This window comes from Orbicella franksi, chromosome 1 (genome assembly GCF_964199315.1).
Source record: "Orbicella franksi chromosome 1, jaOrbFran1.1, whole genome shotgun sequence".
Lineage (NCBI taxonomy): Eukaryota > Metazoa > Cnidaria > Anthozoa > Scleractinia > Merulinidae > Orbicella > Orbicella franksi.
This window is the reverse complement of record NC_138145.1, coordinates 16,401,561-16,427,533: the sequence shown is the minus strand read 5'-3', so window position 1 is coordinate 16,427,533 and position 25,973 is coordinate 16,401,561. Positions and strand designations below refer to the sequence as shown.

The following is a 25,973-nucleotide window of genomic DNA, read 5'->3' as shown; positions in this document are numbered from 1 at the left end:
TGAGGTCTTGATGGTACAGATCAAGCACAGCAAGGTATGTACAAAATAGGCCAAGGGCCAACATTCTCCCAGGACAGTTCTGAGCAAACTTGGTTAATAAGAGATTTAAATCACACCACTGAAAATGTTTGGAAAAAATGCCACAATCACAGACTGGGAAAACAAGCATACAATTCTGATTGGGAGCCAAATTAGCATATATAATTTCACATCCGATGTTAAACAAAACATAAGGGAAGGAGATTTGGAGAAAAAAAGAAGTCTGTTACATGTATGTAAAAGAATGTAAGTCCTAGAACAACCAGAAAATCCTCAAAAGTGATCATATGGGATCATTTGGGATACTTAGAGAATACTGGAGTGGTAATGGAACAATCTGATTGGTTGATTCTAGTAATTGGCCCTCTGAACTAACTTAGTCGTGCCTGAGAAAATGCTTAATTCTACACATATTTCACAAATAACTTCTTGCCCCGTAGAAGTTTAAAATAGGAAGTATAATAAGTAAACACACTATGCATGCAGACAAGTGTTCTCAGATTACAAACGTTTTGTGAAAGTCTTTAATTGTGATGTACATCTTGTATAACTTCCTAACTGCAATAATTAACCACAATATTATTGGTAGGAGATTTTCAATAATTCTCAAAAATAAGATAATGCAGAATATTATTTTTAACATCAAACTTGATATTTTTCTTAAGTCAGTTAATATCCTTACTTAACAAATAACTGTTACAGTTCAACCTTGTTACCTCAAACGCTATAATTTGGAACTCCCTACTATCGTGATCTCTAATCTATTTCCCTTGGATAAGCATTTTGAGGCAGTCTTAAACCCCTGCCTTCTTTAATTACTTATTGGGTTCTGTTGAGGCTGAGTTCAAGATAGCAGGTTCAACTTTAAACAAATAATAAAACATTTTGATGAATGAAGAAAAATATATTACACAAGAGGGTGTATGTTGTTATGGACTGAAATTTTTCAAAAAAAAAAAATAGAAGTAACAGAGTCTTAATTTGATTTGCAGCTACTGGTATTTGATGACAAAAAAACATAGGGTCATTTGTCATGTATGCCCTAGGGTCAGGGTTGGTCATTATCGTTAGAGAATATACCTGAGGGATTGGGAAGTTTTGTGGCAGCTTCAAAAGTATAGTATCTACATGTATGAGTCAAAAATATTTATAACTTAAAATGAGTCCCGAGTTAATGAGTAATATGATGAATACTACTAATAATAATTATAAAAAAATGATAAATACTAATTAATATTCTACATCATGTTACCATTACCATTATGGAGTGTTAACATAATCTGCTAACGGGCCAACCTGAGCTTTAATTAGACTCTAATGAGGAGAACTGGAGTGCTGATTGAACAGTGACTCAAATGCTCATGACTTGTGGACTCATTCAACTCATAGCAAACAAATAAACCAAAATTCAAAATATAATAACAGTTGTACTGATAATTATTGACAATATCTTTTTACAATGTAATTTTCAGTAGGCTTGCTTTAATACTTCACAAAAATTTTGATGTAAAAATAATTCTAAAAATCTATCTTAAATATTAATAATCCAAAAGCTTTCAATACACAAACAACTTGATTTGATTCTTCCTCGAGTTCCTTGTCGTGTATCGGGGACTTCAAGGGTTAACTGTTTCAATCACCCTTCCTTGCAACATCAATCATGCATAACCCAGTACAAACTCCATCAATGTTCCTGCCAAATTATAACCAGGCATTTTCCTTTTCTCTCAAATAATCTCACTTAACAGGTTTATATGGCGTTTTACTGTGGTGCAGCATGTTTTCAGAAATAATAAATTTTTCATGGGAATAAAAAATAGCAAATACTCTGTTTCTATAAAGAGTATAGTAACTTTTATGAACCGCCTGATGAGTTGTATTCTGAAAAGTGAATCTACAACGTCTTCTAATACTATTTATTCTGTAAGTCGAGGTAATTCTGGAAAAAGTGAATTGAAATTATTTACAAACAAAAGTTTTCATTTTTTCCAAGTAAATTTTGTCCCTGAATGTGAGGGTCAGGAGACCTTTTTACATTATTTGTTGTAAGTCCTTTACCTATTCTTGCTTGCCCTATCCTTAATATTACAAAAAATTATTGGGCACTGATAAACCAGTGTCTGAGATAAGATGTACATGTTCATTATATATTAGAATCAGTATCTTGAAATAAAGTAACCAGTTGATACATTTATGAACATGAGCTTAAAACATTGCCCTTTCTTTTAATCCTGACCAAACCCTTACTGGTTTCCAACATGTATGACCAGTAAATCTATGTTTTCTGTTGTACTGGACCAGGGGAAACGAAAACAACTAAAATTCTGGTTGCAATACTACCACTGATGCAAGGAAGTGAAAATAATGTTTTTAAAATCACTACTGTAATAATGAGAATTTCTGCACATGACAGTTCCAATGTGCAGCTTAACTAGATGGGGGATCAAGGATACCCCCAGATACATGTAGTTGTATGTGTAAGTGACTGGAATGTATATTTCCCAAGAAAGGTAATTTTCTCCAAAGTGAAAACTTCAGTCCTATTCAGCAATTCAAACCTTTCCACATTTCCAACCACAAGCATTCCTTGAATGGATCCACCAATGGCTCTATAACCCTATTGTTTTATTCTCACATTTTCAGTATAACAATATTGCCAGAAAACAAGCTGTTGCCAAGCTCCTGTAGCAAATGATCACTAGTTCTGCATAACGTGAGTTAAGGTGGCATTTAGGCACATGTACTGTGTGATGTGCAGTGTATATCAAGTTGTCACATCAGTGTTGCAAATAAGCTTGTGGTCTTGCAAGCAGTTAGGAATTGGAAGCAGTGGTCCAATAAAAAGAAATGAATTGCTTTTATAATATTCATTTCTGCAATTCTTCACAATTCAAGTACAACACTTTTAACAATTTGATCAACTCTGAGCTAATGAAAGTAAATAAACCACTGTAGCAAATTTGGAAACGTACCATTTTGAACTTTAGCAAAGGCAAAGGCAACAGGCAATTTGCTGGGGAAAGGAGAGGAAAGGGGCTCTACTTCCTCAGGGTTCATACAGGTCCTGGAAAACCTGGAAAGTCCTGGAATTTTACTGTGGCATTTTCCAGGACTGGAAAGTCCTGGAAAAGGGCTACTGGTCCTGGAAAGTGCTGGAAATCTGTTAAACTCAAGTAAAAAAAATATGAAATGTATGGCACACAGCAAGGAGAATTAAAATTGAGATCTTGGGAGTGAAAGGGCTAATGTAAATTTTAGAGTCCTGGAAAAATCAATCTGAGTCCTGGAAAAGTCCAGGAAAAGTCCTGGAAAAGTCCTGGAAATTTGTTTCTGAAAAAGGGTACGAACCCTGTTCCTTTTTTCCTTTCCTTCTTTCTTTCCGATTGAAGTGCTGTGAGCAGGCTGGGGCAAAGAGTTTTTGTTCTTATCAAGCAAAAACAGTGGCTTTCCAAAACACCTTAAAACAACCGCTTTCCAAATTCAATATGACAGTTTAACAAGTTACTCTCATCAACTCACTGCTGATCATTAACTAAGTATTCAACATTTTGTTATGCAACATTCTGAACCATGTACCATGCATACTTAAAAGCTAACCTCAGTTCTCTTAGAAGTCTAAAGTACTTCTTTCATTAATGCACGTAACATGGATATCCAACATCCAGACAAAATACCAAGACGTCAAGAAACAGTAGCTCTTACAGTAGTGCACACACAATCTAATGCACCAGAAAAACTGTTCACAACCTTTCCAATTCTTTCCATATCAACCGCATTGGGGTTTGGTCCCACAGTTTCAACCACACCCTGCATGTCACTGTATTTATTCTCAAGATCTGTTACAGTCCGACGCACTCTAAACCGTGCCTGCGGTCCTAGTGAGTCTGTTAAGCTTGAGGATGTCTCTAGCACTTCAAGGGAGATTCTCTTAAGTTCATCAATTACCTCAAGGAGATTGTTCTGTGAATCATCCATTACTCGAGCATCAGTTAGAGAAAGAATTTCCATGACCTTAGTTTGTCCCTGATGAGAGAGCTGCAATATTTCATTCACCTGGGGTGGAAGATTAGGGTCAGGTTCTGAACTAGGTGGGGCAATTTTAGGTTTCCTGGCAATGTTTGGTTTAACTGGAGGTTTTGGTTTAGTGTGAGTTGGTCTAGGAGCAGGTGAAGTTGGTTTTGTTCCCGATGTATTGACCTGCTGGTGGCTTGAAGTCACAGAATTGCTGCTGCCAGGTTTCTTACCACCTGGAATTGAGGGAGGAGGATGAGCTGGTCTTGCCTTGACAGGGGGCTGCCTGGCATTGTTAGATTCCTTTCCAGCTGGTGACAGAGGTCCCTGCTCCTGATCAACACTGGTCAACTGCTGCTCTGCTCTCTGCCTGGTACGTGGCACTGGGCGAGGTTTGGCAGATGGGCCCTGGCCATCAGAAGACGATTCAGAGAAATTTACATCACCAGAAGACAAGCTTGAATTTGATGTTGACTTCCCAGTGTCTTTTAATGGAGCTGGTGGTGGGGGTGGTGGAGGTCTGTTTCGAGGCCGTGGCACAGGACTTCTTGGTTTTTCTGGATTTGCACTATCCGAAGACTTTGTTTGTGCAGAACTCGGTCTTCCTACAGCTTTAACTGGTTTGGATTTCTTTGACAATGGGGTATCCTGTTGTTCCTGTTCTTTGGGTGCCTCATCCTGAAAAGGTAGTCCAGATTGTTGTTTATTAGGAGAAGGACGGGGTTGTGGTGGATTTGATAAAGACTTTTGCAAAATCTGACGGGGTGGTGCCGGAAGTGGTTTGTTTTGACTCTGTGGGGCTGAGTTTTTTCGTGGAGCTTGAGAAGGTATCATTGGAAAATGCTTTGTTCCATTTTCTTGCCTTGTAGGTGACAGAGGACGTTGTGACTGTTCTGGTTTCTGTTGTTGATGACAGTTTGAAGGCAGAGGTGCTGGTGGTCGCTTGTGGAGGTTCTCTGGAGTAAATCTAGGAGGTACATCCTTTACATCCTGTTTGTTACTTGGAACATTTCCTTTGTCAGATACCTTTTTGAAAGTTCCAGACTTTTTACCCAGTTCTTCCACCAAATTAGGCATAACATTTGGCACTAAAGGATGTGAGGGTTGTTTTTCAGCTTCTTCATCCAAGCTTTGTTCCTTCGGTGTTGGCCTTGCTGGGGGTTCTGGAGGAGGCCCTGATGGATTAAGTGAGTTGGCAAGTTTTTTCGAAGTGGAGGTTTTTGACTTTGTTTTATGACAATCATCTGTCTTCTTTTTTTCTTCAACTGACAAAGAATTGTTCGTTTCTCCTTTCTTCTTGCTTTTCTTTCCTTTGTCCTTTTTGGTTTTTTGCTTTTCCAGAGCTTTTTCCACTTCTGAGAAATGAATGACATCATAAACCAAACTCAATACTAATGATAAATTGCTAAACTTCTCTATTATACTGTTCTAAAAATATCCACACTCTCCCTCAGAGGTAGTCACTGAAAATTCCAAGGGGGTGGGCAACCCTGTCAAACATCTCAGAAGCTGGCAATTTTGCCTCCTACAGTAAATTTGCCACCAGTTTCACACTGGGATTCAATATTCCTGACTATGACAGGGCTTGGGTGGGAGTCTCTGATGCCAAAATTTCTTGATGTACCAGTAAATATGAAGCTAAACTGGTATTTCCAAAGGGGTGGAAGAGGGATTCCAAACCCATCAACCTTCCGTGGGAGTATCAATATTTTTTGGAAACGACACATTCAATGCACCATGCAACATTCAGTATACACGAAGCATACAGCAAGTGAGCAAACCTCTCTATCTCTCTCCTTGACCATTCAACTGTTGCCCATGAGAGAGAAGCACAAGTTTCAATGTGGAAAATTCTGTCAGTATTAATTCCATACATTCACATAGTAATTCTGATTGATTTGTTCCCTGGTTGTTCATTTTCACATGCAACTAACAAGTTATCAGAACAGGTACCAGCGTGGGGGGGAACTCCTCTATGAAAAGGTTGGGGTGCAAATCAAGGATTCTGGTCACACTTAGGGTGTTGTTGATGAAATGCCACCATTTTAAACTGTCAAAGTATCCTGTAGGGTGCACTCGAAGAAATAATAAAAAAACACTCTTATATTTTCCATTTTTAGTCTTGACTTCTGAAAATTTCTCAAGTCCTGTCTGCTAGTGTGGGCTCCTTTCCTGAACAGCAGCTGGTAATCAAGCCTATTCTGTTTTAAGAGGTCTCTTTTAGGAGTCAAATAAAGCTCGAGCCACGCCCAGATTGGCCTCCATTAGGGGTTTAATTCAAATTTTCCAATGAGCATCCCCGACCTTGTCATATAGGAGTCCCCCAGGGACAAGGTAGCTATATGAGCCTCTACAGTGGTGTGGCTGCATCAGCAGTATGGGTTTTGTCTGTCAAATCTCAAATGCTTCTATCAGGGAGGATTACATGTAATTGAGAGTACATCAACAGACATCAAATATTTCAGGCTACATCTAAAACCATAATGCTTGCTCCGTTCATGCATACCATTTTAGAGAAAATCACAATTGAAAATTGAAGTGTAGGATGTTGACTAAAAGTGTCTTCATTGTTAATTATCTATTTTAAGTGGACAAAGGTAAAGTAACTGCCTTTTGACCCTGACAGTTAATTTACAGTTTGAATGACACCCCTTTGTCTTTCATTTACTTTTTTGCCCCAACAGAGAGTTAACCCTGAAAATTCCAGCTTTCGAAATTCAAGCTCTGCAGCAATTAAGTCACCTTAATCAACTTTGGGGAAATAATTAATTACGACATTGATTTCACTTCCAAGCTGTCACTACACAGCAGGTTCTGTACAATTCATGAATACTTCTCTGTTCATACACTACACGTACCTTCTTCAACACTACTGGCTGAGAAGACACTATTCAACCACTTGTGGATCTCTGAAAATGTTGGTCGATCTTGTGCATCCCAGCTCCAGCCTAGAAATTATTTTTTATTGCAGTTATTTTTATTGACAACTACAGGTAAAAAGTAACAATCTACCTACTACAATAGCTCATAAACCAAAAAAAGCAAACGTTCACCAAGAACGCTTTTACATATATAATATAATTTTTTAATGTACATGTCAGTGCTGTCATTACGTTTTGAGTCAACTGTAGCCTTGTTCTCCACAACTGTGGCAAACTTGTCACTTTGTGGGTGAATTCTATCAACAACAGGCAATTTCACCCGTACATGTAGCATCCTGGGAAAATCAAGCACACTCAGCTGTCACAGATGTTACGGGTTACAGCCCTTAATGACAGCCCTGTGTGTTTTATGACAACATTACAGACAGTAGATTACCTACTGTCCTTCTAAGAGATGAAATAATCAGTTCACCAGCAAACTGGCAAATCAAATAATTGGAATGGTCCTTTAAACAAGTACTATGAAACCCAAAATTTGGAACACTGACCACTGCACCATAGTCTTTTGGGGGGGGGGGGGGGGGGACACTAAAAAGCATAAAGCTTGATTTTAGGAGCATCAACCCCTACCAGTGACCACATAAAACATTTTTGTACTCAACTGTGATGGAAATTAACTCACATTTCTTCATCATGTCATAAACCTCTTGAGGGCAGCCTTCTGGGCATGGCATTCTGTAGCCTGACTCCAACATTTCATAAACTTGCGACAGATCAATTCCTGGATAAGGGGACATTCCATATGTCGCAAGCTCCCACAAGAGTATTCCAAATGCTGTTGAACAAAAAAGCAAGGTCATTACAAAGTGTTTATCAACTTTTTCAATCTTTGTGGCGTACAATTATTATTTCACTAATGCATGGCATGATCTTACTAAACATCTGTGACAATACAAGAGCTTAAAACTAGTAGTAATCAGAGATTATGAGAGTGCGTTCAATGCTCTCACTTTAATATATAATTATATATCGTAAATATATGATTTCACTAGCTGATTTTCAACCTTTGTCTATTGCTAAAATCAACATTTTTCAGCAGCAACTGAGGTTTTACAGTCAGATATGCATAGCGTCAAAGTCCATGCTAGTGAAGAGGTCACGATTTGTTGATATGTTGCGTGATGCTGCCAGTTTCTGTAGTCTCTCAAGTTTCATAGAATATTTAAATTACGTACATTAATCTAAGCTAACATTTGCAGTCACGTGCTCATTTCGTGACTAATTCGATTATTTCCCCTGATGAATAAAGTAGTCTTATGGATCTTGCCTTCAGAGTACTTTTCCACCGATTCCAAACAATAAAATTTCGACTGGATAAAGACTGAGCTATCTGTCACGACTGGAACTAATCAACAAATGCAATCAAAATGTAGCTGTTCCCATGGTTATCATCCCAGAGCCAAGTCGTGTTAATAAACAAGAACAATTCCCTCAGATTGCGATAAATGCTGCCGTTGAAGCGTTTAAATTTGCCAAAATCTAACGCTGAGAGCACATAATAGCGAGGCGTACAGCGACTGAATGGAAAGAAGTTAAAAAAGATCCATCGGAAAGATGAGCTCACATGGCCTGCTCACATACTCACATGTTCGCCACATGTCTTATCACATGTCTTAGCATTAAACGGTACCAGTTTACTGGCCGTGACATGCCCCTGCAAAAATCAAGCGGGGTGGCCATTTTGGTGTCCTTACAGGAATGTGTTTTTTTTTCAGCCTAGAACCGTGCACAGGGAGACCAATTCTGAAAAGCCACAGGTCAAATTAGGTTTGCGTTCCACTTCGTCGAACGCAATGAAATTTGTGAGAGGAGATATCAATATTGCTGTTTCCAACAAGTGCCTCAAAGTTTCTGATAAGAAGATGCCAATTTGTGGCAAAAAGAAAAGGCACAGTGCCAAACTAAGAACACAGACTATAAGAGTTAGAGACATCATAGACAAGCAATGTCATTGTTAGAACACCTGTTACAAAGAAACCACACATACACCACTAATCACAATTTGTTACAAGTTCTCAAAAATGAAAGTTTTATCTTAAAAATTATTTGTATGGGTATAACATACCCCACACATCAGACTTGATTGAAAATGTGTTGTAGGCCAGGGCTTCAGGTGCAGTCCACTTGATTGGAAACTTTGCACCTTCATGGGCAGTGTAGATGTCATATGTCACAAGTCTTGACAAACCAAAGTCTGCAACCTTTACAAGGTTGTTCTCCCCTACAAGACAGTTCCTGGCAGCAAGATCCCTTTTGGAAAAAGAATAGTCACATTGTGTTCATCAAGCAAACTCATTACTATTTGCAGTGTCAGTTACATTTAGGTGTGAGGCACACCTGGGGGAGACTCCCAATATAAAAAGGACATGGGTGCTTGTCTGAAATTTTGAACAGAACCCCTAAAGGCACCAAGATCCTGTTTTGTTTTCACCCCTAAGAGATACCGACAACAACACATTAACTGATGCTCTCCCGTCATATATTTTGTTTTGGCTCAATACCCTAAAAGAGAGGCTGAACACCCAAGGAGGTACAAAAACCACTTTTTCAACCCCTAAAAGTACAACAAGCAAGCCCATCCTTTTTAAATAGGATTACCTCCCAGCAGGAGGCACATCCCTTAGCTTGAGCTCAGTCCCTTATCCATATCTACAATTTGATCAAATCATTCTATACCAGCACAGGGTTGTGAAAACTAGCTGACTGACTTCATGAACTTGGCCAGTTACTTTGTTGGAATATTCTTCTGATTTTTTTCCACAATGTGGCAACATTATTCACCTACTCAATCAAATAAAGCTGCCTTCTCCACAACTTTGAAACAACCCTGCACTGGCAGATTTATCTATGGAAGGAGACTAGTACTCTTTTATGTCAGATGAATGTACATAGTAACCAAACGGTCAAAATCTTTGGCCCTTCCTCACCATTTTAAGGAAGGTCAGGTCAATCTTTACTCAACCCCATTCCCCATCAACCCCCTTCTGAACACATCTGGATCATTACCTTCTTCATACAAAGAAGCACTACCCAGATGTGGGTAGTGCTTCCTGTCTGTTGCTATCACAATCAGCTACAGTGTATTTAATATACATGTACATGTAGTGTGAGATAAGATCTAACCTGTGAATAAAGTTCATTGATTCTAAATAAGACATGGCTTCTGCCACTTGTGTTGCCATGTACATCAAGGTGATCGCATTCAAACCCTTGCTGGCAGAACTCCGTAAATAGTCCAACAGGTTACCATGAGGCATGAATTCTGTGATGATGTAGAATGGCGGCTCCCTTGTGCAGACACCTAAGAGCTGCACCAGTCGTGGATGCTTGATTTCCTTCATGACTGAAGCTTCTTTTAAGAATTCATCTACCTCCATTGTTTCTTCCTAGAATATATTATCACATTCAATACAAAATAGTTATTAATGCTTAGACTCTGCAAATTGTAACTAACACAATACATCAAAAAGATGTTCCTCAAGTTCAAATCATTACTTGTCATTAGTGATTCGTATTTAAAAAATAATAAAATGGTTTTGCAGGAAATTTAAGACACAAGATAGCTTTGACATAGTGTGGACATAACAGATGTCAGTCTCTTTTAAGGTTACAAACTACTGGCATTGTATATGTAAAGTTCAACAGCAGTTCACCACCTTGCTATTGTTTCAGTCATTTCAGAGCAAAATATTCTGTAATAACATGAGAAAGCAAATCTCATTCATACATTTGTTTCTTTCTTAGTTCATTGATTCATCCCTCTGTCCAACTGCCTTTTTTCTCCATTAGCTAATTTAAATGTTCTGATTCTTAAGTTTTGTTCTCTCATTTATTTGCCAGTTCAGTCATTCTAAACAGTCATTGGTCAGTTTAAAGTCAAGGTGAAGTTTAGTGCTCTGGTGCATGTGATCAGAATAGTAAATGCATTTATGCTGTGTATAGAGTGGTTTTCAGTTGAGCATCAAAAGTAATCAGGCAATTACTTTGGTTTTACTACCGTTTGAGATTGGCTGAGTAGTCTAATAATTGGTAATAACTGGTTTGGTTTTGGTCTTACGACACTCAATTGAAAACTGCTTGATATCCTATTTGTGGGTAATTATCAGTGTCCTACACGTATGTGCATAGTGACATCAGATAAGAAAGTTCATTTGTATCAAGGGCATGGTTGTTCAAAGCCAATAAACACTAATCCTGCATTAAGTTATTTTGATATTTTAAAGTATTCTTGGTTCGGCATTGTCCAAAGATGATAATAAAAAATGGAGAAACTGAGTAAGTATGAGAACTTCTTCAACTGAATGTTAAGTCAAAGCTACTCCTGGAGCTTAATTCTGCTTTGAAGAAACAAGTACAAGAGATCAACATGAATATATTAACCGGTAGAAGAGAGGCATGTAATTGGTAAATTCTAATCCATAGCACAGAGTTTACCCACCCTTAAAGTCTTCACAGCCACTTGCCTATCATACTTCTTCCACACTCCCTCATAAACTTCCCCATACTGACCCCCACCCAGCCGATGCTTCATAGCAATTTCTGTTCTTGGTATCTCCCATTCATCTGGCTCAGGAGAAAAGCTGTACACTGCTGGTTTGTCAGTCTTTGCTGCTGGATAATGAAGAGTTGTTACGAGTCCATCCGCGTGCACGGAATGATGGTGAATAAGTTCAGCAATTGTGCTAAATCTGTTTTCATTGGAGACATACATTTTGCCATCAGGCGCATTGCTAACTCTGTAATGATACACCCGTGAATCAAACCGTAGTGAGATGGATAACTGTCCTGGACTACTTTCGCTTTCACGAACAAGAAAACTACCATTAATTCCACTGCTTAGCAGGTATTCTGCAACATTACGTGCTATAGTTCCATGATACCAAGAATGTTTTTCCAGGCTGTTGACTGGTTTGACATAGCTACTTGGCAACCACCCAATGTTTCCATTTCTTGCCTGACCCTCACACCACTCTTCAGTGTCATTGTAGCGCAAAATAGCTACCTCTTCCCCGGTTCGAATGCTCAACTGATTATTGCCAGCAGCTTGAAAGTCATGAATTGCCACAAAAATTGATTTATCTTGGTTGTCTGCATCATTTAGAAGATCATCTTTGGAGTTCCATTCCCCAGGAAGCTGGTCTAATGGCGTTTCTGGCAAAGGCCGCCTTGAAAGATCTTGGATAATAAAACAGTAAGAATGATCAGATTGATTTTCCCAATGTATGTGTTTACTTGCCATTGTTACTTATCCATGAAAAAAAAGCATCATTTTTCAAAGATGCATTACTTTATCTTAGCCCAATTTATAGACAGTTGCAGGATATAAATTTCTGCATAAGCCTGGATAAAATTTAACTTGCTTGTAAATATACAATGCCATCATTCTTGAATTGGAAGAATGCACACAACCTGTCCATGTGTATCACATATACAAGGAAAAAGGGAAATATGACATTCGTAACCATCCAGCTCATTCAGCATACTTAACATACAAGTGTTTTAAGTTTAATAGACAGAACCACTCATAATATGCTTATTCCAATAAGATTTCAAAATGTGTAGAGCAAATACTGTTATTTTACACAGTGGAAAACGACTCTGGCTACAGAGCTGTCCACTTATGTCCATATCTTAGGTATATAAATAACAATATGTTGATGTTTGATGTTACATAGACAGCAGTGGTGATAACCGTGATATTGAATTCAATGAACAGAAAGAGGGTATTACAACTGGCCTGAAGAATATTGCTTTCATTCCGGAAAATACAAAACAAAGATCACTATTTATACAACAATTACCACTGGCTAAAGGTGTAACTTTTGACTTAGCTTCCTGCTTGGTATGTATTTATCTGCTGATTAATTTTCAATCCTTCAATGTGGTGTTTTCACAACATGAAGCATGCATGACCACTCAATAAGGTCAGAAATTAGAGATGCAAATTACCCATATAATCGATCGAGATCAGGGAAATGTTTTTCTTGAATTAATGTCGCTTCGAGTTAAAGATTTGTGCGGATAAAGTTTTCGAGAAATTACGGCCGACGCAAGCTGCTTGGTTAACCATTGAAATTGTAATGTACATCTACTTGCCAAATTATGATCCCGTTGTAGATTTCTCAAATGCATTCCACTTTGAAAATTTCTTTTTCTGCCAATCGATCTCAATTTTCATAGGAGATTATTAAGCTTTCTTTGTGAGCAATTCAACAACCCGATCCGTCTTAACCTAACTGGTATGCAACCAGGAAATATTTGACCAAATTCCACTACAAACTACATGTACTTCAACAGCTCCAACACATAACACGTTAATGTGTGGTTTAACAGATATCAACAACATCCGATTTAGAAATGAAAAACAGTATTATGGCCGCTATTTCTCGTACCTGGTGCAGTATGAAATTCAGGTTTTTCAGCGTCTTTATTCCTTAGAGATGACTTAATCCCTTTTCCAGACTTCGCAAGAGCTTTAACTTGCTGTTGACCCATAGCTGGGCTTACAACAGAGCTGCCTTCGGCTCAAATGGTGTAACCACATATGCCATTTTCTAATCCGAATAGTCAACTCGAACCGATCACATAGCTAGATCAGAACTCATCCAAGACCAAGCCATTGGTTTCAATCTAATGCTAAGCTCAAGGCTTGCATAAAGAACGGAAACAAACGGGCTAAAACGCTAAAGCTAAACACCTTCCTCGTTTCTCATGCGACCCGGAAACAAGACCCGCTCCCAGTCCTCTCTAGCGGAAATCGATTTCTTGACGTGCGCAATACGCACAACGTTGTTCTTTTAGCGCTAAATTCAAGATGGCGTCTGCAACAAGGTCTGCGGCAAGGTAAGTTTATAACTTGTTTACATTACAGTAACACAGTCTTTTCGTTCGTCGGATTATGAAGGAATCTACCAACCTTCGTGAAACAAGCACAGGATAATGGAGCCTTTTCCTTCACTCTTGTACTTTATACAGTATATAAAATTGTGTTGGGGAACCAGCATTAAACAGTCATGTAAGCTTATATTATAAGGAATGTTAACCAGTCACCAGCCCAGGAAGGAGGGAGCCCATAAGCAAGCTATCTTAGGGTTAAAATAATAATAATTTAATAATAGGGTTGGTGCTTGGAAGGAAAAAGAACTTGCAAAGACGGCCAGCAACGTTTGCCACCCCTTATCCCACAATCGAGTGACGTAGATAGGATGAGAGTGAATGTAGGAGTGAGTAAGTAAAGTAAGTAAAAGCTTTATTAATGTGTCAATGTATTTAGTTTTCACAGCTAATTGGGGACACAACAAAAAAAAATTAAAATTATTTACAAATAAGGAATATATTAAATAATAAAAATGTATATACAATTAAAATATGCAGCATGTTATATATATTGTACAATAAAACAGTGGGTATATAAGAGGTAGTCTCTAAGAATTGCAAAGGTTACAGCAGCTATTGTTGTTTAAGAGTGACATTATGTCCTTTTACCTAATGTTCTTTTTAAAAGATTCAATATTTGAGGAGCCTTTCAATTTATTATCTAGTTTTGACCATATATGAGGTCCTTGAAATGAAATGAATGAAAAGAACGACTGCATCCATGAAACCAGAGAAATGTAATAACATAACTACACTAACATAAATTACATAAATTACAAAAGAAATATTAAACACAATTTAAGTTGGTGAAACAAAATAAATTTGAAAGTAACTGAATTGAATCGCATGAAGTTGAGAGACTTTTTTATAACTTTGTTGATTTTTATTCAACTTTTTTTAATAATCTCACGACAGTCATAGAATTGTAGTGTCTTTTTCAAAGTTTTTTTTTTGCATTGCTTTTCACCGCATGATCAGTGAGGAAATTTGAAGATTCAAGTGAGTTTTTGGTTTGGGTTCAAAATGTTTGCATAAGGAGTTGCCTCCCTTGTCCATTAATACATGTAAGCTTACATGTATGTAAAAGCCAAATAAAGTTTTGCAAAGAGCAAATGCCTAGCAACAAATTTAGTGCTTTTGCTGGACATGTGGATAACGGTTTCCCCGTAAGTTCACATAAGAGTTGTTAACAGGAGACAAAGAGTCGCAGGTAAACTATTCATTCTTTTCATTCCTGTATCTACTCTCATCCTACTCTGTTGTCATCACCCTTGTACCCTGGGGTGTCTAAGAATGAATGAATGAAATGAATACCTTTATTTAAGTGTCGAACTAAAATAGCAGTAAATAACCACTAAATGGGGACATCATGTTCCAGCAGTGGGATTATTAACTTTTGGAACAGAAAATTTTGATGGTCTGCTAAATATTCTCATTTTTCATTGACTCCAACAGTGCAACAAACATGCAACAAAAATAAATCACCGAAACCAGTGCACGGTAAAGAACGCAACAGTGACCAAAGTAATAATTTCTTGAACAAACTATTCTCAACTCGACTGAAACATCTGTTCCAGTAACAAAAAGAGCTTTATACACAGCAACAAAGTAACTCTGACACTTTGTATCTGGCTGCAAAAACAATTTTGGATCAAGCAATCAGCAGGGCCCCGTGCAGACAAAACAATATTATTCTGTACAGTCTACAGACCGTTGTTAATTACTGCTAACATGTAGTGTGTACACCTAAACTCTGAAGCCAGTGGCAGAAGTAATTAACCCACTAGTTACATTAGCTGAAATCATCTTGAGTATTTAGATGTGAAAGAAGTACCATGTTTACTTAACTGTAGTTTCTTTGCACTCAGAAAAAGATCCAAAGCAGTTGAAGAGATACCAGAGGTAGGGCTAGCTATTGATTCAAACTATGGTATTTTATGTTCTTTTAAAGAGTTCTTGATCAAAAATAGCAATGACATATTTCCTCTATGGTGTTTTAATTTGAAGATAGGGATAAATTCAAAGTGAAGGCTTTAGTGCAAAAGGGGCGTATATCGCTTTTTGGGCTGATTTTTATTTTTTGCAGGGTCGAGCTAATTTTTGGCAGACTGACTTGTTTTGACATGAAAAGCATCGTTGCATAATTGTTTTTGTTGATTTGTGCTTTGTTTTGGAGAAATAACATATGCAAAAAAACTCAGTTTTCCAAGTGGCATCTTTTGGAGTGAATCCTTCAAAGGTGAATTTTGACACGACACAAACTTAAATGGTTACTTTTAGCGGCTTTGACAGCGCAGTTTTTTTGAATAGATGCTTTTATTTTTGAAAGAAGTGGAGAAATAGACCAGAAAAAGAAATCGACTGACCTTGTATTAAACCAGTGTCACGAAAAAACAAACTCGAATCTGGTCCGTTCAGCGCCTTATTTGCTTGTGCTAATGAAGCAACAGTTAGAGATTAGCGTAATTATTTGAATAATAAAACTTGTATCGGTTCAAACTACTAGTGGCAAATGCCACGCTTCGGTGACTGCATCGTTTTGTGAAACAAAAGGTTTCTTTTGTTTTCTGTTCAACAAAAGATCTCCAAAAGATGCCCTTGGAAAACTGAAAATGAAGCGCAAATCAACAAAAGCACATTGTGAGTTCGTAATATATCTGTAGATGGAGAAGAATACAGTCAAGTGAATATATGAAATATATATTGGAACTGTGGAGAAAGATATGTATGACTGCGATGATCAATCATGTCTTCATATTGTAATGAAACTGATATAGTGATTGCACGAGCTATGATGCGTGTGCTAAGATGTATAACGGTTGTATTTGAATGTATACTCGCAAGAGTTCTAAGACTAAGAGACGGTTATATGGCGAGTACGGGATGCGCAATGTACTCGTAATGCAGCGTATATAAGGGACTCACGTTATGGAGTGGCCTGTGTGTGTTAGTAGACTTGCCATGTACAAGTAAGCTAAACATTGAGAGTCGAGTAATTAAACCGTTGGCTGTTGGACTCCTTGACTGGAAGTTGTTGTCGCCCGCGCACGTTACATTTTGGTGTCAGAAGTGGGATTCGAACCATGACCAAAGTCAGCTGAAGTTCAGGTCAGATCGTTTTGTTTTGGTGTAGATAGTTGTCCTGCGAATGGCCGTTGTGTGGTGGTGTAGTAAAGCTGCACGACGAGATATTTTGACTTGTAGTGGCGTACTGGTTGCTATGAAGCACTTTATGTGGTAGTTGCCGTTGTTTTGGTCGTTAGAAATATATTTTAGGACATTGTTTATTGGTTGCCGTAGTTAGTTGTGGTTGCCGTTAGTTGGTGGCGTGATCCAGGTGACTGTTAAAGTTTAGTTTAGTAGCGTTGTTTGAACATTGAGCTCCTTTAGGATGGCAGCGGCTGAAATGCTGGAAATGTAAAATAGTGCTCCAAATTTGAAAAAGTGCCAAAAAAGTGCCCAGCGCAATTGAGTTGGGCCTAAAAAAGTTGCTAGCCTAACATCTAAGCTCATCATTCCAATTAAGTGCTTGTTTGAAAATTAGACTGAAAATTAAACTGGTTTGAAAATTTCAACCAAGTTTGAAAAATATGAACCAGTTTGAAAAATTTAAACTGGTGTAAAAAAAATTAAACAAAAATAAATTTAAACCATAACATTTATATTAATACGAGAAATTTTACATCGGGAAAGGCGAAGTCTGCCGTGAAACATTCAGCAGCCTGTAAATCACCAGATTAGCAGATAAATGGAAAAGAAGGAAAGGGGAAATAGCCTTTGAATAAATCCTAATTGGCAAGCCAAGCCGATTTCAGATATTGTCATATTTGGGGCTGCCACATCAGAAATTAGTGATCAAATTCGCGGGAAATTCTGCAGCAATCACCTTGTGGATCGTTGACTTGTTTTTAAAAATCACATTTTTGTGGATAACTTGTTCGCATTTTAAGTTTTTAAAATAATCCTTTTAAGAAAATTTAGATTAAGTAGTAGTTTTGAATTTGGCGCGAAAAAATATTTTGGACAAAATCAGCCCTTGAAGGTCTAGAGTAACCTTAAGGTTTTCACAAGGGAAAAGTGGGACATAATTAAAGTGAATGGTCTTAGTTTCCATAGCATGAGGATGTAGATCAAAAAAGCAAGCCATTTGTTTCAGTAACTTATGATATTATTTTTTTTTCAAACAAGGATTCAAGTCTGCAAGCAAGTGGATTCAAATTCTCAAGACAAAGCCGATTCCGAAAGGTAGGATGCTGCCACTGTCATTTTAATAGAGTTTGATGTTGATAACAATTACATTTTTTAATTATAATGTTTTTATTGTGATGATTTTCAGGTTACCCAGAAGAAAGGAAGTGCAACAAAGAGTGCACGAAAGAAAAGAAGATCTAGCTTTGTCCGCGGGAGAAAGGAACGCAAGTCCCTTGTCTTCTCATCTGTTCCTTCAGCAAAGTCTGGTTAGTTTTTACCTCTTGTTACCATGGTGACTGGAGTTTTATGTCAGCAGTTCTGCATTTCTGTTGTAAAGATCAATTCACATTATTTACAAAGCAAGAGCATGGTTAACCATGGCCAAGTTTCTGGGGTTAATGGGTCACCCCTCATGACTATAGGTGAGGGTTAATGTATGTTTTGATTTGGACAGAGCATTGTGGCCTTGAAGTGGCCATAATTTGTATTTAATGTGTTGTGACATTTACCTGCTACAGCATCTACACAAGTTTAATTTATCTTTGGTAGAAATTGATTCAAGTTAAGACAAAATATCCTAGATCACAAAACAAATTACATGGAAAGAATAAGATTTAAGGGCTAATGCAAAATAAAAACCTTACAGAAAGTTGTATTTGGTATATTTCTCCAAATTTAAGACGAGCTAATTTCTAGAAGGACAGTCAAACATACATGTATGACACTTAGACTTTTGACAAATTACAAGTGGTTACAGCTGTAACACATGACACATACAAAGCATCACATGGTGGAACACACAATTTTTCTGATCTTTTTTTATCAAGTTAAACAAAATTTAATATTGAGTGGTTTGAAGCTTCTTCAAGCTTTAGGCAGCTGGATGGTCCAGCTGGGCTGTGTAGAAACCTCATGTCACAAGTTTCAATTCTAAATGGCAGACACTTTCAAATGCCGTCAAATGTGGATAAACAATATTATAACAACTGAAAAAAGATGAACAGTAGCCAGGAGAAAACATTAAAAATTTATGTAAAAAAAACGTTCACTTACTGTACATGTGTTCTTTTATAGTCCCATCTATTTTTGCATACAACTATTTGTAGTTATCATTTTCTCCATTTTTTTTTCCATTTTTATCCATCAAAGGCTGTAGTCTGTCAGCCGAAAGCTCCAAAGTTTTAACGCTATATAGTCAGTTACAAACGTTTTTTTATAAATATTATAACAATCTGCAAAGGTCCTGAGGACGACTTTTGAGGAGGAAAATGATCCGAAAGGTATCTCAAGTAACTAAGAAAGAGTTTCAAGGTTTTTCCAGGTCTTCCATAATGGAACCTGTAGTATTAATTGGTTACAAAAAAAGGGCCTTCAGGCTGATGATGTGCAGCAGCCTTTAGTCATTAATCATCTTATTATAATATTATTATAAATTTCTCACTTTTTGTATGTCAGAGCTTTACAAAGAAATTCCCACCGATTTGCCTCCAGAAGCAAGACTAAGAACGTTATTTGATGTTTGTCTTGAGGTTAGTAACTTCTGTACATGTACCTGTTTACTCAAACAGGATAACTGTGTATAATTCAATGTAGGCACTTTCAACAATAATAACAAGGAAATAATGTTTTAAAGTTTCTTTTATTTGTTATTTCTTCACATTAGGATGCATTGGAAAAACTGGAGAATAGTTCATCTCAGTACAATGTTGATGGCATACCCAACTTCACTGCAGAAGGTACATTGGGTTAATAATATGCACATATACATAGTACAAAACTCACTGTAGTATCAAAGGAGTAGTTCCCCGTGTTACATATTCCCCTCTTGAATTGGTAGCTGTGAGTTGTTTTGGACAGCCTAGAAAAATGCTCATAGGTAGCTTGCATCTCATCAGTGCAGGGTTGCCACAAGTCAGGAAAATGGTAGGGGAAAAAATTATTGAAGGTCAGGGAAAAGTCAGGGGATTGACATTTTAAAGAAAAGTTAGGGAAAATTTAAATTATAACACCATTTATTTAATACCATTTGACGGTTTGAAGAAACATTTCAGGTCACTGTGCTCTCAATGATGCTTTTCCTTGATGAGAAGGCAAATTTGTGGAAAACTGATCAGTCCTATATGGATGGGTGGAAAGGACAGCTGTTAAAATTATAATATTTATTTGGAGAGGAAGCCGCATCAGCTCTAGCTGGTTTTCATGCAGGTCCTCTTTCCTGGTCGAATTGGAACTAAGGGATGCTGGAGGCAGCTACTAAATATATCTGACACTTTTTAGTTAATTTTTATTTGGTCAGGAAAATTGTACTTTTATCAGGGAAAAGTCAGGGAATTTTGAAAACCAATGTCTGTGGCAACCATGCAAGGGGAGTAGATGTACTAAGCCCAACAGTGGTTGTAGGCTAGTTAGACTCAAGTAAAGACGACAATTTAAATTTGCAAAGTGCTTGCAACATTTCAATCTGTTGATGAAACACTAGTATGTAATTCCATTATTGCAGTCCAGGTTCAAGTGATGCAGGTCGCTTTGTTTTGCCATCTTGCTTCTTGCAAAAAAGAGGATTGCCTCTAGCCTGCTCAATGTATTAAAAATTCACAGGTTTCGAATTTTTCCTAACATGAGTTAGTAATGAGTGTATTTAATTTTTTTTCATCCTCGTTTAATTTTGTTAACTTTTGTTTGTTCATTTTCAAAGCAAAAGATGTTTTCAGCCAGTTGCGAACACTCATTCTGGACAGTAATATGGTTGATGAAGCATTTAAAGCCCCAGACAAAACAATTTTAAAGTAAGTAGAAATGAAGTTACTTTTATTAAAATGTCAGGTACCAAAATGGCTGCAGTAAAGTCACGACAAATCTGAAATTTTACCTCTTCCTTTGATGCTGTGAGCCAAGACTTGGTTGTTCAAAACATGATTAAGCTAAAGCATAATAGAAAGAATTTGTGTATTTTTTCATTTTTCTGACCTTTTACTTACTATATTTTTTAATGTTAAGTTATGACATTGTGACTGATATCAAACTTCACAATAATGAGCAAAGAAGACCTATTTTACAACAATTGGCTTTTAGTCTTCTATTAGGTTGATTGGTTTTTAAACAACCAGGGCTAGTTATTTTAAGTGAATGTGATTTTCATTAAGTGATTGGCTGCACTGACCTTCAAATAGTAATAGCGGAGCTGCGGGAGCCTGAAGGGCTGCCAAGCAGAGCCCCATACTCATATAGGAAAGAAAAGGAAACCCCTGAGTTGATTTTCTCATGGTTATCATGGTTAGCAGTATTGCTCGTGGGCATGTACGCACAATGGCGACAACGACAACGACAGAGTCGCATAACATGGCGGCCATACTCAAAATAATAGGTTGACAGAGACATGCAGCCTTGGTTTACCATGTACTTCTTTGAGATTGGACATCCATGTTATGATCAATTGACACCTGTCAAAACAAGGTATCCGTTGACCAGTATCATGTGACCATATCGCAGGCTCAAGTTTATAGCTCATTGAGGTCGCATGTTTTTTTTGAAGTTGACCGCTGACCAAGTGCTGGTTTTTGATTGGATCACAGGCTCATCTGAGGTTAACTTGTTGAAAACAGGGCAGGATTGTTTGGAAGCCGGTTAACGCTAACCCAGGATTAAAAGTTAACTGAATTATAACTGTTTCTTTTATAGAAATGTTTTTTGCTGCTTTGTTTTGTGCTTATAGTGATTATTATAACTCAAAACAGAAGGCCAAACAATATACAGAAAACCTCAATGCAAAGTTACAAAACTCAAATCAAAATTCTACCTTTTCCTGGGTTAGCTTAATTTGGTTCTGAACAACCCGGCCCAGGAGCTATGCTTTTAGGCTGGCCTAAATCTATATATTACTTCAGTCAAGCCTTCCTGAGTCCCTTATTGAAAAAAAAGATCATGTAACTTAGTATGGTATAGGCCACTAAATTTCCCAAGGGGATCTATTTATGGATTCGCACAAGTGCAGGTGCTTAACAATAGGACATAAGTCCCCTACTTGGTTAATACATCCACACCCAACCCCCCTAAAAATATCCCAAAAAAACCCTTCCCTGACCCGACTAAACTACAAATCAAATAATCTAAATAACACAAATACAATCTAAAATATACTAATCAACGTAACAAGTACAGACAAAGAAAATATTAACACGGTGACACTTAGGACAAATTAATTTAAAAGAACAAAAATTGTCACCATCAAAAACATTTAAAAGTCTAGTAAAATAAAATGACTTAAGTTTACTTTTAAAAGAGCTTATAGTGTCTGAATCCTTGATATTTTCAGGTAAACTGTTCCATATCAAAGTTATTCTGTTGAAGTAAAAGTCTTGGAAGGAAGACGTACGACAAGCGTTAGTCTTTAAATGCAGCCCTGATGAAGCACAGCACGTGTTGCCCTTTAGAAAAGAAAAATAATAACTACATTCACGAGTGAAATCTATATGCCCATGAAGGCACTTAAAAAAGAAAACTAAGTCAAGATATTCTAACCAGTAATTAAGCGGTAATAACTTAAGCTTGATTAGACGAACCTTATAAAATAGGTTACTATTTCTTAATATAAAACAAGTAGCTCTCCTTTGTATGTTCTCTACAAGTAATAAATTGCTGATAATTGACTGAGGGGCCCATAACTGAGAGCAAAAACAAAAATGAGAGCGCACTAATGAGCAGTAAAGATGCAAAAGCGCTGTACTACCAACAATACCTGCGCGGTTTTAATTTGATCTTGGGTGGGCATTGAATTATGGAAAGAGATAAAATTATTTAATGTCAGTAATCCTGAGCAAAGATGTCGATTTTTTCCAGAAATATTATATGTTAGTTTAAACCAGGTAAAAATCTGTACAAAGTGCAGACCCTTAGCTTAATCAACTTCCTTAAATGTAGAGAGACCCATTAGTTTACTTTATACTCAAAGAAAGAAAAGAGATAATGATGGTTTACTGCAGTCCACAGATAAGGTGTGGTGACTGAGTTTACATTGTGTGACAACTAGTCTTTTTGTAATAACCTTGTAGGGGGATTCATGCTGACTACATTGTTGTTCATTTTTGCTCATTTGCCTACGGCTTTGCGTACAGAAGGAAACATGTTAGATATGAATTGACTCCAGGCAGCTAAAGAGCTAGTGAAACTTAATACATGGTGAAATTTTTAGCTCTTTGGGTGTAATATTCAAGGAAATATTGTCTTTCAAGAACTGCAAAATTTCTGGGTGGCAAAAGCGCTAAAGAGCTCATACAGTCTTTGTAAAATTTTGAGTTTTTAAACCCGTGTTGCACAAAAAGTATTCAATACATCACACTCAAATGCATTGGCAGAGTTAATTGTACTATGACCTTTCAATATTCAGAGCTGTTTTATTTCTAGTTCCATCAGAAACTGAATTGCTTATGCTAATGAAGCAAATATTGTAAACAAGGATTCCCTTATTAAATCTAAGGAAAAGAGGATGTAATAGTAGAACCTCACTGCCCGAGATATTTTGAGTTTAAACAGCCCCATCATGGACAGTGCAATGTTTGTCAGTTTTAAACATCCTTGTGCAGTTTTGGTTTGTGCTTACCTTTTTGGTGTAGGTTCTTTAATTGAAAACGTTTTGACTAATTTTGTAAATCAGAGGAAATGATTCCAATATATCATGACATAGCTCTTTTAGTTCCTTTACCAGCAAACATCCTCAGACATGTTTTAATGCCAATTCTTTAAACACACAGGCAAATACCTAACCCTAGGAATGAGGAACTGGAAGTGAAAGCAGCATCACGTCTGGCTGTTACTGAAAGGTACACCTACATGTTTCATCATCAGTTTACACACTGAAGTGCTTTGCAGTAAATGTGCAGATGGTTTTCTACTCACTGAGACACGGACTGACTAAAACTTAAAGGCCAATCAAACTTCCTGTATGTAAATATTAGATCCTGAAAGCAAAGATCTTGTCACTTTCACAAGATTTCATTTGTCTATTATTCAACTACAGCTTTTACTTCGGCTTGTTTTCTATGGCTCTTTACCCTTCACTTTACCTTTAATACATTCTCAACTACTGTAGTTCCAAACTGTGGACCATGTCTTACTTTACTAGGTTGAAAGCTGAGAGTGAAAAGTGGGATAAATTGCTGTCATCCCATCAAGATGATGTGGAAAAGAAAGAGAGGTAAAGAGACTGACTGTGTTATTTAGTCTCTACCCAACTCCCGAGGAAAAATGGGAGGGAGGGAACATCCTCCCGTCCTCATGGGGTGTGGTCACCAACTGAGCTAGGAAGCCAATAGACCTGGTGTTGCAATTGGGTATTAAAGTTGCATTAAACTGCAGAGAATGCTCGCCTTACCGCAAATCCTCTTGCACACTTGAGTATTTGATGGCAGTATTAGTTGCATATGAAAGTTCTTGGTACTTGTGTGCTGCATGCATAACAGAGATTGATCACCATTTAGAAATTGTGTAACATGTTGCCATGCTTGTTCATAATGCTTTGCAGAGAAAAACAAGTAGAAGAAAACATGAAACCCACAGATCAGTGCCCAGACTTCCTCTCTCTTGAACAGCACCAACTGCTCTCTGGCAAGCCTTCACTAAAAGGATTAATGGATAGACTTGAAGAGACGAAACAGAAGACAATGCTTCAGGTCCGTTTCTATTGAACAATTAGATTATTCGCTCTCAATTTCTATGAGGTGATAGTTGATTTGGCCTTTGGCCTCATCAACTATCACCTCATAGAAATCGAGAGCGCATAATGGGATTGTTTTATTAGAATTCTTACTAAAATTTACTTCAAATAACGGTTTCCAATTATTTCTTCACGTATTTCATTTATTAAACTTTGCGCCTGAAAAAATCACTCAGATTGAATTGTCATTTAAAATTGTAGTTGTGTGCACGCACGCATCAGTTTTTTCATTAGTTTCAGCCTTTTTAAAAGTCAAGAAATCGTTTATGTCCTTCGTTTAGACTTCTCAGGAATTTAATTAACCATTTGCAGGAAAATTTTCCTCCAAAACTTTGGGAAAATGAAAAAAAAAACGTCGCCATTGCCTACACAACCTCCAGCGACTGCACACTAATGGCTGATAGTGTTCAATGGCTCAGCCAATCAGATTACAGCATTTGCATTAGTATACTAGCAGAATTCTACTAAAAGTAGTTAGAGTTCTCTAGGGAAAAGGGTTTCAGTCAAGAAAGCCCATATTTACGAGTACAAAATGAACCCTCTCTGCTTGTAGAGCATTTGCACCAGTTGATGGGGGCTTAGGTCTTATGTGACTCAATTGATAGTACCACTGTTATATTTGTAAATTACTGTACTCTAGATAATTTAAGATTGTAAAATGTACTCGTTAATTCAGTTGTTTTACTGCAAGAGAGTTTTAATAAACTACTTTACTACTTTACTATTACTATAATGTTAAGCCATTTTAGCACTGACCCATTGGTGATAGAATTTATTGGAAAAAATCATAATAAACAGGCCATTTCCGAATTACCTTTAGCCTCTTTCTCAAAGTGAGTCTTGGTGCTCATCCTTTCATATGAAATGAGATTTCATTCACATTCAAAAAAAAACAATTAAACTCATTTGCATATGAATGGTCCTTGCTCTGATAGAGAGGCTCAAGGCAACTCCAAAATGGGCTATTATAATGGCTTATAACTACAGAAGAACTCAGACAAAACAGGAAAGCCAAAAAGGGGCATGGAAGGGCAAAATTTGAGAAGACATGAACAGAAGGCATTCAGGTAAACTTGAAAAAAGAGGCCTTACCTAACCCAATTAGTCTTAGATTAATCTACACTTTCTAAGTGTAAATACTTACTTTCATAACTATTACTTTGTTTATTTGTTAATCTTTACAGATCGATATGGTTGCTCAAGCC

General features: G+C 37.2%; 2 protein-coding genes across 2 annotated transcripts in view; one reads left to right on the top strand and one right to left on the bottom strand.

Moving 5' to 3' along the window:
• Positions 1-1,436: 1,436 nt before the first annotated feature.
• LOC145493268 (uncharacterized) lies at positions 1,437-13,653 on the bottom strand. The gene is made up of 7 exons (XM_081472696.1): positions 13,385-13,653; positions 11,431-12,167; positions 10,116-10,378; positions 9,058-9,242; positions 7,615-7,767; positions 6,909-6,998; positions 1,437-5,405 (listed from the first exon to the last, which is right to left on the bottom strand). The coding sequence occupies exons 1-7, from the start codon at positions 13,485-13,487 to the stop codon at positions 3,721-3,723; spliced, it is 3,216 nt and encodes a 1,071-aa protein (XP_081328822.1). The 5' UTR covers positions 13,488-13,653; the 3' UTR covers positions 1,437-3,720.
• A 64-nt stretch (positions 13,654-13,717) lies between these two features.
• The window catches only part of LOC145493276 (uncharacterized), a 13,824-nt gene continuing 1,568 nt past the window's right edge, over positions 13,718-25,973 (top strand). Inside the window, exons 1-11 of the mRNA XM_081472707.1 lie at positions 13,718-13,835; positions 15,737-15,770; positions 18,057-18,113; positions 18,205-18,325; positions 19,515-19,588; positions 19,723-19,795; positions 20,755-20,845; positions 23,807-23,875; positions 24,178-24,249; positions 24,577-24,724; positions 25,953-25,973. The exon at positions 25,953-25,973 is cut by the window's right edge and continues 67 nt beyond it. Of these exons, the coding sequence (XP_081328833.1) occupies positions 13,807-13,835; positions 15,737-15,770; positions 18,057-18,113; positions 18,205-18,325; positions 19,515-19,588; positions 19,723-19,795; positions 20,755-20,845; positions 23,807-23,875; positions 24,178-24,249; positions 24,577-24,724; positions 25,953-25,973 (789 nt within the window). The 5' untranslated portion in view covers positions 13,718-13,806. The remainder of the gene's footprint in view (positions 13,836-15,736; positions 15,771-18,056; positions 18,114-18,204; positions 18,326-19,514; positions 19,589-19,722; positions 19,796-20,754; positions 20,846-23,806; positions 23,876-24,177; positions 24,250-24,576; positions 24,725-25,952) is intronic.